Below are 17,270 nucleotides of genomic sequence, written 5' to 3'. Positions count from 1 at the left end.
TCAATTTAAAACAGACATACACCAAAACATTTTGTTTAACACCCCATTAGAACAGAAAAAGTAATTGTTTCATTTGATTTTTCTTTCTTCCAGGGAGCAGCCAAACCATGAACGGGTTGGCTTTAACATTGACAGCCTCTTGCTCCGGGGCTGTACCATCAGGAACACTGAGGCTGCAGTAGGGATTGTTATATATGCAGGTAAGATGCATGTTCTTTTTAGGTGAACTGAGAATTCACTGTAAATATCCCTAGAGAAATAAGTATAGTCTCATATTGCACCACAATTCAACATTTTGTTTTAAAAACTGGTAGTGCAGAAGCAAATTACATAACTTTTTATACATAAAGGTATTACTCATCCCTCTCCAAAGCCATCAGGTCTTGCACTGGGTCTCTGGCAAGTGACAGTATCCTGGTGCTTGTCAAACATCTTGCAAAAATATCCAGACAAAAAAATTGCAGAGGTGAGTTTAACCCTCAGCTCTGCAGCTCTGGCTCTAATAGTAATTCCATGTGTCATAAACCTCCCCAGCTGCCCTGAGGGAGCCCTCACTGGCTCCTCAGGGAGCCCTCACTGGCTCCTCAGGGAGCCCTCACTGGCTCCTCAGGGAGCCCTCACTGGCTCTTCAGGGAGCCCTCACTGGCTCCTCAGGGAGCCCTCACTGGCTCTTCAGGGAGCCCTCACTGGCTCCCCAGGGAGCTCTCACTGGCTCCTCAGGGAGCCCTCACTGGCTCCTCAGGGAGCAAACTGGGGCAGCTGAAGGTCTGCCCAGCAAAAAACCAGACTCTGATCAGTGAATACCATTGATACAGTGGCAGCACACGGGGGCAGCAGCTGGGGGGGACAGACAGACAGACAGGCAGGCAGCAGCTGGGGGGGACAGACAGACAGGCAGACAGGCAGCAGCTAGGGGGGGACAGACAGACTGGCAGGCAGCAGCTGGGGGAGACAGACAGACTGGCAGCAGCAGCAGCAGCTGGGAGGGACAGACAGACAGACAGACAGGCAGCAGCTGGAGGGGACAGACAGACTGGCAGCAGCTGGAGGGGACAGACAGACAGGCAGCAGCTGGGGGGGACAGACAGACAGACAGGCAGTAGCTGGGGGGGACAGACAGACTGGCAGCAGCAGCAGCAGCTGGGAGGGACAGACAGACTGGCAGCAGCAGCAGCAGCAGCTGGGGGGGACAGACAGACTGGCAGCAGCAGCAGCAGCTGGGAGGGACAGACAGACAGACAGGCAGGCAGCAGCTGGGGGGGACAGACAGACTGGCAGCAGCAGCAGCAGCTGGGAGGGACAGACAGACAGACAGACAGGCAGCAGCTGGAGGGGACAGACAGACTGGCAGCAGCTGGGGGGGACAGACAGACTGGCAGCAGCAGCAGCAGCTGGGAGGGACAGACAGACTGGCAGCAGCAGCAGCAGCAGAGGTTTGTGCTGCCACAGACACAGCCATGAATTCCTGCAGCAGAGACATGGGCCAAGAAGGGCAGTGCCAGTGCCCAGATCGGGGCAGCAGTGCCAGGGGCAGCAGTGCCAGGGGCAGCAGTGGGGCACTTCAGCTGGTCCTCAGCAGCTTTTATCTTTGCAGTGTTCCCATGCTTTGACTCAGGAGCAGGATTTATCATTGGCTTTGTCAGCTGTGCCCTCTTCTGCTCCAGACAGGGTGGATCAGCTACTCTTTTCTCTGTAGATTAAACAGAGGTCAAGTTAAACACAACAATTAATCCCACTGGCTATTTTTATCTCCCCTGTTTTGTGTCTAATCAGCAGCGAGAGGTTCAAAGCTGAGCCACCTAAGAGAAAATAGAAATCAGTCTTTGCAGGAGTCATTTAGCTTGGATTAGTCTTCACAACCTGGAACAATCTGCCTGACAACTGACTGTTTATTTCACTGCTGCACAACTGGGATCTAAATGTCTGTAATTCCCAAATGTTTCCAAAGTGGCTTTGTCTCTGGGGTCTGTCATTGTTCTCTCTGGACACACCTGGGAGGCGGTGCCTGTCACAGAGAGGAGAGCCAGGGGCAGACTCAGCCTCAATTGTTTTTGGAAATAGCTACTCCATGTAGAAAACTCAGTAGGGATCATTCCCTATGGAATTGGAGTAACATGTCTTCTCTTCTCACGTTGCAATTCCTAATTTTCTTCTCCTTGGTTAAGATTTCCCGTATGTTCCTTTGACCACCAGCCCAGATCCTCACGTGGGTCTCTATTCATGTCACTTAAGCTGCTGCCAGCAAAGGTTGGAGGTTTAAAGTTGTTCCCAAGACTTGGTGCCTTTGATGTCAGGGAGTCTTCAATCCAATTTCCAGCTGACGTCTGATTGTTAATATCAGCATAAAAGTTTATTCTTTTGGCCTAAAATTCAGCTGCCTTGAGTCAGTACCAGCTTCACTTCCAGGGCTCTTTGACATTGATTGTACTCTGGCTTTTAATCATGGGCTGTGACCTTTTCTGAACAATCACGATCAGCCACATCATCAGAGGGCACATTTTCCATTTTTCTAACTCTATTACTCCCCAAACTTCATTTCTAATGGAAGCCTTTGTGAAGAGCACAACCATCACTTGGAGCAATTGCTTGGCCCGTGCAGTTCTCCTCTGACCTGAGCATGGTTATGCTTTCATGGCCACCCAAATGGTTCTGCACAAAGCAATAGCACTAAAGCACAAACCCCTCATTACAGAGCCACAGCCAATGTGGAAGGGACAGCAGCAAGAATTATAAGCTTTTCACTTAAGAAAGTACCAGAAAGAAGTTTTAGGAGAGTCCATCAGCACCCAGAAAGAGACCAGGGACTAGTAGGGTGGTAGGTGAGGGGCTGTGTTGCACAGCACAGGAAACTGAGAATTAGAGGAGAACACAGTCATTTATTCCTGATGTTTCTGATTTTCTGTTCCTTGCAAGGTGATATCTGCATTACAGAAGTGGTCAGCTGAAGTGCAAAGGAAATTTGGAAGGAAAGCCCTTCATATTTTCTTCTTGAAATAAATCCATCAACATTTCCTTGAGGGTTTTCTTGGAGGGATTAGAGAGTTTTGTCTTGTTTTATTTTCAGCACAAAACATTCCATTAAGTGGCATAAAAGAAAAGCGAGGCTCAAGGTCCCCACAGCTGCTGGAGGAGAAGTGCAAGCCAAGCAGCAGTGCCCTCCTGCTCTGGGCAGCTCAGGGGCTGGGGCAGCAGTTCAGAGAAGGGCAGACTCAGTTCTGTGCCCGTTCTGCCAGGGAACAACCCCCCTGCCAGGGAACACCCCCCTCCTGCCAGGGAACATCCCACTGCCAGGGAACACACCCCCCCTGCCAGGGAACACCCCCCTCCTGCCAGGGAACACCCCCCTCTTGCCAGGGAACACACCCCCCTGCCAGGGAACACACCCCCCCGCCAGGGAACACCCCCCGTGCCAGGGAACACACACCCCTGCCAGGGAACACCCCCCCCCCCTGCCAGGGAACACCCCCCCCTGCCAGGGAACACACACCCCCTGCCAGGGAACACCCCCCCTGCCAGGGAACACCCCCCCTGCCAGGGAACACCCCCCTCCTGCCAGGGAACACCCCCCCTCTTGCCAGGGAACACCCCCCCCCCGCCAGGGAACACCCCCCCGTGCCAGGGAACACCCCCCTCTTGCCAGGGAACACACCCCCCCCTGCCAGGGAACACCCCCCTCCTGCCAGGGAACACCCCCCTCCTGCCAGGGAACACACCCCCCCCTCCAGGGAACACCCCCCGTGCCAGGGAACACACACCCCCCTCCAGGGAACACCCCCCGTGCCAGGGAACACACACCCCCCTGCCAGGGAACACACCCCCCCCTGCCAGGGAACACCCCCCGTGCCAGGGAACACACCCCCCCTGCCAGGGAACGCCGCCCCCTGCCAGGGAACACCGCCCCCTGCCAGGGAACACCGCCCCCTGCCAGGGAACACCCCCCCCGCCAGGGAACACCCCCCCCCCGCCAGGGAACACACCCCCCCTGCCAGGGAACACCCCCCCCCTGCCAGGGAACACACACCCCCCCCTGCCAGGGAACACCCCCCCTGCCAGGGAACACCCCCCTCCTGCCAGGGATCACCCCCCTCCTGCCAGGGAACACCCCCCTGCCAGGGAACACCCCCCTCCTGCCAGGGATCACCCCCCTGCCAGGGAACACACCACCCCCCCGCCAGGGAACACCCCCCCCGCCAGGGAACACACACCCCCCCCTGCCAGGGAACACCCCCCCTCCTGCCAGGGAACACCCCCCCTCCTGCCAGGGAACACCCCCCCCTGCCAGGGAACACCCCCCCCTGCCAGGGAACACCCCCCCCTGCCAGGGAACACACACCCCCCCCCTGCCAGGGAACACCCCCCCTGCCCCGGCAGCTCCACAGCCAGGCTGAGGGTCAGGCAGGAGCTGCCAAGGAGGAGCAGGGGTGGGAGAAGCCCACAGTGCTCCAGGCTGGGTGAATAATGAATGGCCTGTTCATGGAGTGGAGAGCCAGGAGCCCCAGCCCTTGGGTGGGTGTGCTGACCATAAGGCTGCAGAGCAATGTCTCTCTTGCTCTCTGCCTTAATTAATAACTGTGGGTGTGAACCTGGGCTGGATCCAGCAGGTGGGATGGAATTGCACCTGAATTCCAGCTTTGGGTTTGAATCCCTTCCCCAGAGAAAGCTGAAAGGCAGCTTGGAAAACAGTCCCTGTCACCCACATCCTGCACATGCAAATGGAAACCAAATACAAGTCTGAAGGGTCTGTATTTCCAGGGGGAAAGACAATGGAAAAAGCAAAGATCCCATGTAATACAGCAACAGATGGTGTCCAGACCTCCCAGTTGTGGAGCCACAGTTTAGATAATATTAATAGACTGGAAAAAGCAATTTCTACTTCTCTTTTGCCATTACAAATACACCAGCTCAGTTCTATTTCACTAAGTTTAAGGAATAGGTTTTGTTTATTTCTCATCCTACTGTTTTGTTAGCACTTTCCAAGCACAGAGTGAAAAGCTCAGTAACATTAGTGTCTTTCCCTGCTGAATCCGACTTGCTGGATTTCATTTAAGTCAATACAAGAAATGTGTCTGTTGGCTTTGAAACAGCTGCTGAGAAATCTTCCAATGTAGGTTTCAGGAATCTGCATAGCACCGAAGCTATTTGTTTGCAAAATACAAATATATAATATTATTGTTCATTTTGGTTTTATTCTCAGGATGATTTGACTTTTGAATATTTACATAAACCTTGTAATGCTAAATCTGCTGTCATTGGGACAGCTGAAATCTGCAGTGCAATGGGGGGTCTTTTGCAGACCCCTGGATTTAGTCTCTGACACATTCAGTCAAAAGGGAAGGAAGATGAATAAAACTAGAGTGACATCAACATTAGTCATCCTGCTCTCATCCTGTGAGAGAAATACTTTTTTAAAAAGCCAACCAAGCCAAAAAACCCTCCCTAAAGGGGCTGCTATTCTGTGTGTTGTGCAGGGCACGAGACGAAGGCGATGCTGAACAACAGCGGCCCCCGGTACAAGCGGAGCCGCATCGAGCGCCGCATGAACAGGGACATCGTGCTGTGCGTGGGGCTCCTGCTGGGGATGTGCCTGCTGGGAGCTGTGGGTATGGGCACCACCAAACCCTCTGCTGCTGGGGATGTGCCTGCTGGGAGCTGTGGGTATGGGCACCACCAACCCCTCTGCTGTGGGGATGAGCACTGGGAGCTGTGGGTATGGGCACCACCAACCCCTCTGCTGTGGGGATGAGCACTGGGAGCTGTGGGTATGGGCACCACCAACCCCTCTGCCATGGGGATGTGCCTGCTGGGAGCTGTGGGTATGGGCACCACCAACCCCTCTGCTGCTGGGGATGTGCCTGCTGGGAGCTGTGGGTATGGGCACCACCAACCCCTCTGCTGCTGGGGATGTGCCTGCTGGGAGCTGTGGGTATGGGCACCACCAACCCCTCTGCTGCTGGGGATGTGCCTGCTGGGAGCTGTGGGTATGGGCACCACCAAACCCTCTGCTGTGGGGATGAGCACTGGGAGCTGTGGGTACGGGCACCACCAAACCCTCTGCCATGGGGATGTGCCTGCTGGGAGCTGTGGGTACGGGCACCACCAAACCCTCTGCCATGGGGATGTGCCTGCTGGGAGCTGTGGGTATGGGCACCACCAACCCCTCTGCCATGGGGATGTGCCTGCTGGGAGCTGTGGGTATGGGCACCACCAACCCCTCTGCTGCTGGGGATGAGCACTGGGAGCTGTGGGTATGGGCACCACCAAACCCTCTGCTGTGGGTATGGGCACCACCAACCCCTCTGCTGCTGGGGATGTGCCTGCTGGGAGCTGTGGGTATGGGCACCACCAACCCCTCTGCTGTGGGGATGAGCACTGGGAGCTGTGGGTATGGGCACCACCAACCCCTCTGCCATGGGGATGTGCCTGCTGGGAGCTGTGGGTATGGGCACCACCAACCCCTCTGCCATGGGGATGTGCCTGCTGGGAGCTGTGGGTATGGGCACCACCAACCCCTCTGCCATGGGGATGTGCCTGCTGGGAGCTGTGGGTATGGGCACCACCAACCCCTCTGCCATGGGGATGTGCCTGCTGGGAGCTGTGGGTATGGGCACCACCAACCCCTCTGCCATGGGGATGTGCCTGCTGGGAGCTGTGGGTATGGGCACCACCAACCCCTCTGCCATGGGGATGTGCCTGCTGGGAGCTGTGGGTATGGGCACCACCAACCCCTCTGCTGCTGGGGATGTGTCTGCTGGGAGCTGTGGGTATGGGCACCACCAACCCCTCTGCTGTGGGTATGGGCACCACCAAACCCTCTGCTGTGGGTATGGGCACCACCAAACCCTCTGCTGTGGGTATGAGCACAACCAAACCCTCTGCTGCTTCACTGCTTTTTCAGAAATGGTGGCTAAAACTGATCTTACGGACAGGAGTCAGATCTAGAGCTGAATGCTCTTGGGCTCTTTCAGTTCCTTGGTCTTTCCAACAGATGAGTTGAAGTGGCAAATTTGAGTGATTCAGATGGAATAGAACTCATCCACGGGTAGGAATGTTCCAGATAAGGCCCATCTCCACTATGGTTAAACGTGTAACTCAAGTGAAAGCTGTTTGGTTCCTGCACTGGAGGGATGGTACTGGCCCACTGGGATCTGCCTCCTGGGGGGTGTTTGGTCCTCAAATGATGTAGGTTGACCTCCATTTCAGTAACATCTTCCTCTGAGATGTTCAGGAGGGATGTTTGCCAGAGCCACCCAGTTTAGAACCCCCGAGCTGCACACAACCAGTTCCTGCAGCTCCCAGGGTGCACAGTTTGCTTCCTTCTCCAAAGCCCCCTTGGGGCAGGGTGGGAGAGGGCACCTGTTCCCTTTCCCTGGGTCCTGGTGGGTGAGCACACGTGAATAGAGGAACCAGCATCATCCTGGTCTCACAAACATCATCCTCACCCTGTGTAAGCACCTGCTCCCTCCAGCTCTGGCTGCAGCACGTCCCAGGCAGGGCAGAATTAGCAGGATCTCATCATTCTGAGGAGAGGACCCGATTTTAAACCCACTGGCTTTGGAATGGGTCACTGCTTGAAAGAGCTGCCAGAGGCTCCCACGAGCCCCTTTCCTTTTTAATGGATTTTGTCTCGGTGACAACTTGCTCAGTGCTGCTGCTCTGATTTAGTGACAAAGCCCAATCCTGTGGTTCTGCCAAGTGTTCCTGCACCTGCCCTGGAGGTCTGTGATGGGACACAGAGCCAGAGCTCAGTGTAATACCTTTGGAAGTGAGAGCCATCCAAAAGAGATGAACAATTGAACTGACTTAATCACTGCTTTAATTTTACTGCTTGGTGTTGCAGTGGGCTCTTTTGGCAGCAAAATGGGATTTCAGTTTGACAACTGAGCTCTGTGTGAGGGAGAGAGAGACTTTATTTTCCTTGTTCCCTGGCTGCTGTCATGTAGATTTAGAGACTTGTCTTTGTCTGTTGTGTAGGGGCCCTCGAGTAATAAAGTCCTTCAATTTAAGGTTTAAAGTAGTCTCAGATGAAAAAATCAGCATTTGAAAAACAATTTATCTGCTGGTGTTAAAAAAAAAAGATGTTGTTAGTCTAAGTGAAACATGTAAAACAGGAACAATCCATTAGCTTTCATCTATCCAAGATGCCCCCAGGCTCTGCCATGAGTTCTTGCTTTGCAGCCTTGTCCCAGTGTGGGGTTCTAGGAGGGAATAGCACTGGGGCATCAGTCATCAGGACTTCCACACAGTGATAAATTGAGGCAAAAAGTGGCTTGTTGAGCAGAGTTGTCCTTGCTCAGCTGGGCCTGTGCTCTCTGGCAGCCAGGACACGTTGCTGCCATCACTGGAACATCTTTGGCAGCATTTTAGGAGGCAGATGCTGCAGAACAACTGCTTGTTTATGTGCTGCTAAAGGGAGTTTGAGCAGAGCTGGGGATGGGAAGTGGACAAATGGAGGCTTTTGGCATCTGGAGCAACGAGGCAAAGAGGGAAACCCAGTTGTTTGCCTTGGCTCTCTGGGATATGACTTGATTGAAGGGAATGTAAAAATGAGTTACCCAGTCTGAATTACAGGAGGGTTATCAACTCTAACAAAGGTACATTGAAATCAAGAATGGTCAGGAGGGATAAGAAATACTTCAGTTTTGTCTGTATAAAGGTTCTAAGGTCTCCTTCTGTTAGAAAGAGGCGTCTTCAGCACCAAGGATTGTAGGTGGGTGCCAGAGAAGGAGCCTCCAGCAGCAAGACAGAGTGAGGAAGGGTCTGTGCAGAGCTGTGAGCCCTGGGGGGCTCCTCCCGAAGGAGGGGGAAGGAAAACACTCCTGATGTTTATTTCTCACCAGCACATCCCATGTGTGCAGGTGCTGTGCATTGTCCCAGAGGTCTGAGTGCTGACTGAGTGCTCCTCAGGGCCTGTTGCTCTGCAGATGATCCTTCTGTTTGGTTGTCAGAGCAGTCCATCCCCATCCCCAGCCCCATCCCCATCTTCATCCCCATCCCCACCTCCATCCTCATCCCCATCCCCATCCCCACCTCCATCCCCATCCCCATCCCCGTCCCCGTCCCCACCTCCATCCCCATCCCCATCCCCATCCCCACCTCCATCCCCACCTCCATCCCCATCCCCATCCCCGTCCCCATCCCTATCCCCATCCCCACCTCCATCCCCATCCCCATCCCCACCTCCATCCCCATCCCCACCTCCATCCCCACCTCCAGCCCCAGCCCCAGCCCCAGCCCCACCTCCATCCCCACCTCCATCCCCATCCCCAATCCCATCCCCACCTCCATCCCCATCCCCATCCCCACCTCCATTCCCATCCCCATCCCCATCCCCATCCCCATCCCCATCCCCATCCCCATCCCCATCCCCATCCCCACCTCCATCCCCATCCCCATCCCCGTCCCCATCCCCATCCCCACCTCCATCCCCACCTCCATCCCCACCTCCATCCCCATCCCCAATCCCATCCCCACCTCCATCCCCATCCCCATCCCCACCTCCATTCCCATCCCCATCCCCATCCCCATCCCCATCCCCATCCCCATCCCCATCCCCATCCCCACCTCCATCCCCATCCCCATCCCCGTCCCCATCCCCATCCCCACCTCCATCCCCATCCCCATCCCCACCTCCATCCCCATCCCCACCTCCATCCCCGTCCCCATCCCCATCCCCACCTCCATCCCCATCCCCATCCCCATCCCCATCCCCATGGCAGGGGCTGCACAGCCCCAGCTCAGCCTGCCCCAATGCTGCTCCTCACCCCACAGGCCACGCCATCTGGTCTGGGACCTTCTCAGAGCACCCTCCCTACGATGTCCCCGATGGCAACGGGAATTTTCTGTCCCCAGTTCTTGCTGGATTCTACACGTTCCTGACCATGATAATCCTGCTGCAGGTAAGAGGCAAAGCCTCTCAGTTACCTCCAAGGAAGAAGCTATTCAAAATTAGGTCTAATCACTAATGAACAATTAATAGCAACTAATAGCTGTGCAGTACCTTCTTAATCTTATTTGGAAAAATTGCTGGGAGTATTTCAGCTCATCCAAGTGTGAAATTACGTATCTTCTTTTTCTTTCTAACTGCAGATTTTTCCCTCTTGCTGCTGAAACCCCACAAGGATATAGCTGGGAAAGACTTGTATTCTGTCTTTCACTCCAGACTCTCTAGCAGATGCAATAAAGAGGATGTTTACATCCAAATGTCAGCTTCCTTTTTTTTTCTGCCTATATCCAGAATTCAAAAATAATAATTCCACTTAACATCTCAGGAAAACAGTGAAACAAAAATTGTCATTTTTGCCAGTAGGGAAAAATAACTAGTTATGGTTCAGCTGGTCTAGGAGGAAAGCTAAATTAGAAGTAGGATGCTTGTATATTTGAGTCTGATTAAGCCTAATTGGGGGAGACCATTTTCTTGGGTGAGGAAAAAAAGTCACATTTACTTTTCAGATTCCTTGATGTCACTGCTGAGATTTAAGTGGACAGAATTTCTTCAATATGAGTGAAATGTGAAGATAAGTTTCAGAGCTGCTCAGAGATTCCTTGGGGGATTATTCTTCATTATTCAAACAGAATATTTGTGCATCTTAAGGATTCATTATTATTTCAGGCCAAGGAGGCTCGTGGGTGGGAAGTGTGTGCCAAGTAATTGCTTGTGGAACTTTTCTGCACTGAGTCTGTGCTGGTGCTCTCAGAGTTTCAGGAGGGTAAGGGCAAGCACAGTCCCGTGCCCAGAAAATGTGCTCTGTAAGGCCATCTCTGAAACTCCATCTTTGAATTTGGTTTATAGGAATTTGGTCTTAAATTTGCCACTTATTGTCCCTCTACCCTGTGCTATTGTGTGCAGGATTTATTTGCCCCCTGAACTGTTATTTGTCAGCCCTACAATGGGTCTCTGGGAAGAATTGTTTGGGAAACCATCCGTGTGCCTGTGCCAGGGCATTGCTGACATCTCACCCCTCACTGCATTTTCAACTCTCTTTCAGACCCTCATCCCCATTTCTCTTTATGTGTCAATTGAGTTGGTCAAACTGGGCCAAGCCTTCCTGATCCACAACGACACTGACCTGTATGATGAAGCAGCAGATTTGCCCATCCAGTGCCGAGCCCTGAATATTACTGAAGATCTTGGACAAATCCAGTACATCTTCTCAGACAAAACTGGGACACTGACAGAAAACAAAATGGTATTTCGCCGCTGTACTGTCGATGGAATTGAGTTTTCCCATCAGGAAAATGGTGAGAGATGCCTTTGGATTCTTTTTCTTTTCCTCTGAACAGTTAAATGTTATTAATTTAAATATCAATACTTAAATCTACTGAGCCTTCTGATTGAATGTAGAACTTTGTGGATTTGTCTCCACTATGTGAGGGACTCCTGTTACAGAGATCCAGGAAAGTGAAGGTGTTTTAGGTGATTCAGAAGGGGCAGGGGTTGCACCTCAGGCTCTGCCCTGCATTCAATGCCCACTCGGGCATGCAAAGAGAGCATTTTCTCTTTCATTTCTGAAGGAGCACCAGCCAACCTTTCATAAGCTCCCAGACTGATATTAGTTAGCAATTAAACTCAGCATGTCCCACAGTAATTGCCATGGCCCTGTGTGTGCCCTGGAGAGCCCAAGCCCTGAGCCCTGGAGCAGCTCCTGCTGCAGGCTGTGCCCGGGGCTCCTGGCACTGCAGGCTCCGAGCCCTGCTGGGCACTGCTCTCACTGCCCACAGTGGAAGGGATCTCATGGAACTGGCAAACAGCTGCCCAAAGATGTTTGTGTTCTGTGACTGAGAACATCAGCAAACTGTGGGTCACCACATTCCACTCTGCTGTTCCACTCAACTGCAAAACGCAGCCAAAGAGCCCAAGTGAAGGCCATGGAAGTGACTGATTGCTCTGGAAATGGAAACACACTTTGGTTTTCTTGCAGTAACAAACAGGGAGAGTCACCGGTAACTTTATGGACAGTGAGGTTTTCCTGGTGCAGGTTTCTGGGATGTTTTGGCTTTAGCTTAGTTTGCTTCATTCTGTTTAACTGCTCAAGGAATTCCTCCCAAAACCCAAACCCAAACCCTCACTCAGAGGAAAAATTTCTCTTTGCCTTTTTTTGCAGCCAAGCGCCTGGAGACACACAAAGGGCTGGACTGGGATGATGAGGACCTGGCAAAGCTCCAGCACTTCACTCTGCCTGCCGTGCCCCCTGGGGGGCCAGTGGGCAGGCAGGGCACCCTAAGACCCCTGAGGAGGTGCCAGAGTGCCAGGGCACGGTTCCAGGGGCACACCAGGAGCAGGTCCATGGGGCGCCAGGACAGTGCCCAGGCACAGGTGGCATTCAGCAGCACCATCGTGAGTACCCAGGGAGCTCCCTGCTGGCCCAGGGTGGGCAGGGGGGCAGGAGAGACCCTGGGGTGGGCAGGGGGGCAGGAGAGACCTTGGGGTGGGCATGGGGGCAGGAGACACCCTGGGGTGGGCATGGGGACAGGAGAGACCCTGGGGTGGGCATGGGGACAGGAGAGACCCTGGGGTGGGCAGGGGAGTAGGAGAGACCCTGGGGTGGGCAGGGGGGCAGGAGACACCCTGGGGTGGGCAGGGGAGTAGGAGAGACCCTGGGGTGGGCAGGGGGGCAGGAGAGACCCAGCCCTGGGCAGCTGCCAGGGGGAAGGAGAGCCAGAGCTTTGGGCTCCAGGCTGCAGCCAGGGTGGAACTGAATTCAGCTCTGCTGAACTTCACATCTGAACCTCCCAAAATCCAACACAGCCTAATGAAGGTCAGACAGTTCTGTTCTTGAAAGGTTTTTGTAACAGGCATTTCAGACAAGGTTTTTGTGAGCAGTAAGAGAAGGTCATACACTCTCAAAGTTAGAATTCCAATTAAAATTAAAGGCCTGGGAAACCCTTCCAAATCTTGATTATTATTTTTTTAAGTCTAATAAACACAAAATTCTCAGATCTTCATTTTCTGCAGTTGTTGTTCCTTATAACATCCTCCTCACCTTGAGCAATTCCTCTGTCATACAGTAGATACCAGTCAGAACTCCTCCTGTCCTTGGAATATGGGAGTTTGGTCAGTTGTTATCCCAGGATTTTCCAGCCCAGTCCTCATGAGATGTAGAGAACATCTCCATGGATTCTTGAGAACCCATGACTTGTGACTTCTGAGAACTTCTTACAGGTCTTGATTCTGAGGTGTGATAAAGAAATTTCTTGTCAGTACATTTCCCAATTCCATTTTTTACTGCCAGGCCTCTTCATTTTCTTCTATAAATAAGAATCTGAGGAACTGGTATCAAATATCTCCTTTGTAGAGGAAGATTAAGCTGCTGTCATGGACTCAGAGGTGTCACTGTCTGGATAAATTGTTTGACCCCTATGACAAATATGAAGGTGTAGTAAAGAAGGAGACAATGAGAGATTGCCCAGAGGGTGTCCTGCATGAAGATGTCCTTTAAATGACACATGGCAGAATCCTCCTTTACCTGCCAAGCCAGTTCCCTGTTAATAAAATGGGGATAATAAATTTTCCTGTGTCCCTCTGGTTCCTGCCCCTTGGAACTTCAATCCCCTTGTCTGATGCATTTGTGCTTTGCTCCAAATCTGGAGCACCCGGAGCACTCCAGGTATCCCAAGAGTGTCTGTGGCCTGTGTGGTGTCAGCAGGTAAAAGTTCTTTAAAAAATCCATCTTTCAACAAAGGAACAAGATAGAAAATTAACATTTGCTCTCTCTCCCTGAAGGGGTTCTCAGGAATTGAGGTGGTGACAGCACATTTCCTTCTAGATTTAATAGCTGCAATAAGCCCTGCCTTGCTACTGGAAGCATTTCCTGAAGGTTCCCATTGTCCTGTTGCCATCAGTTTAATGCCCCCAAGTAGAAGAAATGCTCCCAAGTTAATGAGGAGATCTTAAAGTCTGAATGGCACAGGTCCCTTTATAGCACCCCCATTTGCTCTAACAGAATTGCTGTCATTGAAAAGGTGGCAAATTTAGTTGATCATCACCATCATTAGTGCTGGTTTATTTTGTTTTGTTTTTTGTTTGCTGAGGGGTTTTTCCATATGTTCAGTCTGGAAATTCAGGTCAGCCTCGTTTTCACTGAATGGGAAAAGAAAAAGAGAAAAATTCTTCCCATAAATATTGATTTTAGTATTAGTGTTATTTTGTTTTGATAAATGTGTCTCTGAGACCATAATTGACCTGACAATTCCCAGTTTTTCCAGAGGAAAATTCTGAGTTCAGAAGGTTGGATTTCAGCTGAGCTGCAAAAGGAGCAGTGGATCTCCTTGTAATTATCAGGATTAATGAAGAACCAGCCCTGCCTTTGGCAACAGCAATTCCATGAGCAGGTTCAGCTCAGCACAGCCATGGAGGGTGGGCACTTGTGGGGTGTTTTCACAGAACTTGGGCCAGCTGTGCCAGGTTGACCAAGGAGAGGGGAAGAGCAGAGAGGAACGAGGAAGCAGCTGAGTAACTTTGGCAGTTCCTTGGACAAGGCATCAAAAGTGTTGGCTCACAGGAAGTTGTTCTTAAATTTGGAAGCCCTTGTTAAATATGGCCCTGAATTAAATCCAAACCAGACTCTGCTCACATGAAACTTCCATTAGCAGTAAAACAGCCCTACATGGAATTAAAGCCCTCCCATAGCCCTGCACCAAATTAAATTGTAGATAAGTGGCACTCTTAAGGAGTTTGGCTTGGAAATTTAGATTTGATTAGAAGGAATGTGGTAGTAAAATTACAGAAACATCCCAGGAACATGTAGGAATGTATTGATTTATTTATTTACTGCAAGGACTGAGGAAGAAGAGTTCGAGACAGCTTCTCTTTCTGGGGGTGAAATGAAATTATTCTGGAAACAAAAGTGATACTGCTGTAATTAAGTCATAAGCACAAAATATCCTTTGTTGAAATAATGAACAGCTTCCACACTGAAATGGGAGATTCCATGTGTACTTCTATCTGAAATGCCCTTTAATTCAGGAGTCAGCAGTTTGAAAGTTTGGGGATATGGTATAGATTATTCTCAATTTTAAGCAGATCTCAAAAAGAAATAAAACTATGAAATCACTTCTATTTCAAGATGCATTTCCTTCTATTTATTTAGTTCTGCAGCTTTTAGAAATACATCCTTTTTACCTTAGATGTTAAGTACAGAAGGCATTTCCCTTACATAATCCTGGGTGTAAATTCAGTGTAAGAGGCAAGAAGTCTGTCCAGTTGCCAGTTGTTCCCTGAGGCCAAGATGAAACAGGAATAATCCTCAGAGTGATTTCTCTTGCAGGAGAAGGATGTGACTCCAGACAGCAGGCTGCTGAGGAGGGTGAGGGAAGCTGCCCTGCACACTGAGAGTCTTTCTCCCTTCCTTCCCACGAAGACTTCCACGTCCTTCACTGACTTTTTCCTTGCCCTTGCCATCTGCAACACGGTGCTGGTGTCCACAGCCACGGAGCCAAGGCAGAGGGTGAGCTCAGTGCCAGGAGATGAGGAAAATTGGTTATGCTCCCATTTAACCACACAGAGCAGTGCTCAGTGAAACCTGAAATGCTGAAAAATGGGGCGTTGGGGAGTTCTCCTCTCCTTCTCTTACCTTTTGTGTAATACCTCGTTTCCCTGCCTGGGCATCCCTTCCTAGCAGGGCTTTTTATGGCTGATGGATAGCTGAGGTTATCACAGCATCTGCACCTTTCCATTTAGATTTTGTGTTATATCTGCTGTCAGAGGGGTGTGGAGCACGCTGGGTTTGCTCTGAGCTGCCAGGCCATTGACAGAGCTCCAAGGAGCTTGATTACATCTCTGCTCCAGAGGTGGAGATACAAATCACCATGAAATTTGGATGCCAACTCGTCTATGACTCCTCTGCTGAGGGCAGTTAAATGGGATGGGGGGAGGGGGAAAGATGTTTCTATAATTATTGCCATTTAGATACAGAAAAATACACTGAAGCTTTGAGAAGGACCTTGCAGTTCACCCTCCTTTATTTTTAACCACAGCTTTTCTCATGTTTCTAGGTCACAGTCCCACCACCACTAAAACCTTCAGGGATCACCCTGGAGAAGATCCATCAGATGTTCCAGAGGCTGAAATTAGCAAGCCTCAGTCAGTCCTTTTCCTCCTCCCAGGGTGGTCCCGAGCTGGGTGCCAGTCTCGGATCCCAGTGTGGTCCCGAGCTGGGTGCCAGTCTCGGATCCCAGTGTGGTCCCGAGCTCGGTGCCACTCTCGGCTCCCAGTGTGGGTCTGAGCTCGGTGCCAGTCTCGGCTCCCAGTGTGGTCCCGAGCTGGGTGCCAGTCTCGGCTCCCAGTGTGGGTCTGAGCTCGGTGCCAGTCTTGGCGCAGAGGAGCCCCTGGCCGGTCCGGGCAGTGGTGCCAGCGCGGCGGGCGCGGGGCTGGGGCACGGGGACGGCCCAGACGTGGGCACGGCCGCCCTGGAGGAGGTGTTGCAGTCCGTGGGCAGCAGCCCCGTGCCCCCTGCCCTGTGCTACGAGGCTGAGAGCCCCGACGAGGCGGCGCTGGTGCACGCGGCGCACGCCTACAGCGTCAGCCTGGTGGCACGGACGCCCCGGCGCGTGACCGTGCGCCTGCCCCAGGGCACCCTGCTCGCCTTCGACATCCTGCACAGCCTGCCCTTCGACTCGGTGAGGAAAAGGATGTCTGTGGTGGTGAGGCACCCTCTCACCAAGGAGATTGTGGTCTATACCAAAGGCGCTGATTCCGTCATCATGGACTTGCTGGAGGACTCTGCCAAAGGTGATTAGCCGGGAGCTGTCTCTGTTGTGTTTCCTACTAAAGACTCAGTGCTCTTTCCTGCACAGAATCACAGAATCAGTTGGGTTAGAAGACACCTCTGAGATCATCAAGTCCAGCCCTTGGTCCAACCCCACTTGATTACCAGATCATGGCACTCAGTGCCACATCCAGTCTCACCTTAAAAACCTCCAGGGTTGGAGAATCCGCCCCCTCTCTGGGCAGCCCATTCCAATGCCTGAGCACTCTCTCCATAAAGATTTTCTTTCTGATATCCAACCTAAACCTCCCCTGGCAGAGATTGAGCTGTGCCCTCTTGTTCTATTGCTGGTTGCCTGAGAGAATAGACCAACCCTCACCTGGCTACAACATCTCTTCAGGCAGTTGTAGAGTGCTGAGGTCACCTCTGAGCCTCCTCTTCTCCAGGCTGAACACCCCCAGCTCCCTCAGCCTCTCCCCACAGCACTTGTGCTCCAGTCCCTTCTCCAGCCTCGTTGCTCTTTTCTGGCCCCGCTCCAGCCCCTCAATCTCTTTCCTGAACTGAGGG

General features: G+C 52.1%; 1 protein-coding gene across 5 annotated transcripts in view; it reads left to right on the top strand.

Moving 5' to 3' along the window:
• ATP10B (ATPase phospholipid transporting 10B (putative)) overlaps positions 1-17,270 on the top strand; it is a 47,389-nt gene that overhangs the window by 11,124 nt on the left and 18,995 nt on the right. For 3 of the 5 annotated variants that reach the window (XR_011699148.1, XM_071570575.1, XM_071570578.1), the window contains exons 4-10: positions 94-200; positions 5,469-5,600; positions 9,769-9,896; positions 10,986-11,238; positions 12,102-12,334; positions 15,264-15,443; positions 15,991-16,726. Coding sequence is in view for 4 of the 5 variants with exons in the window: in XM_071570575.1 (XP_071426676.1) it covers positions 94-200; positions 5,469-5,600; positions 9,769-9,896; positions 10,986-11,238; positions 12,102-12,334; positions 15,264-15,443; positions 15,991-16,726 (1,769 nt within the window). In the remaining variant the exon portion in view is untranslated. Of the gene's footprint in view, positions 1-93; positions 201-5,468; positions 5,601-6,007; positions 6,331-9,768; positions 9,897-10,985; positions 11,239-12,101; positions 12,335-15,263; positions 15,444-15,990; positions 16,727-17,270 lie in introns of those variants that run through there. The other 2 variants (XM_071570576.1, XM_071570577.1) reach the window with 2 other exon arrangements.

Source organism: Pithys albifrons, chromosome 15, assembly GCF_047495875.1.
Source record: "Pithys albifrons albifrons isolate INPA30051 chromosome 15, PitAlb_v1, whole genome shotgun sequence".
Taxonomy (NCBI): Eukaryota; Metazoa; Chordata; class Aves; order Passeriformes; family Thamnophilidae; genus Pithys; species Pithys albifrons.
The sequence above is the reverse complement of the archived record's forward strand: the minus strand, read 5'-3'. Positions and strand labels throughout refer to the sequence as shown.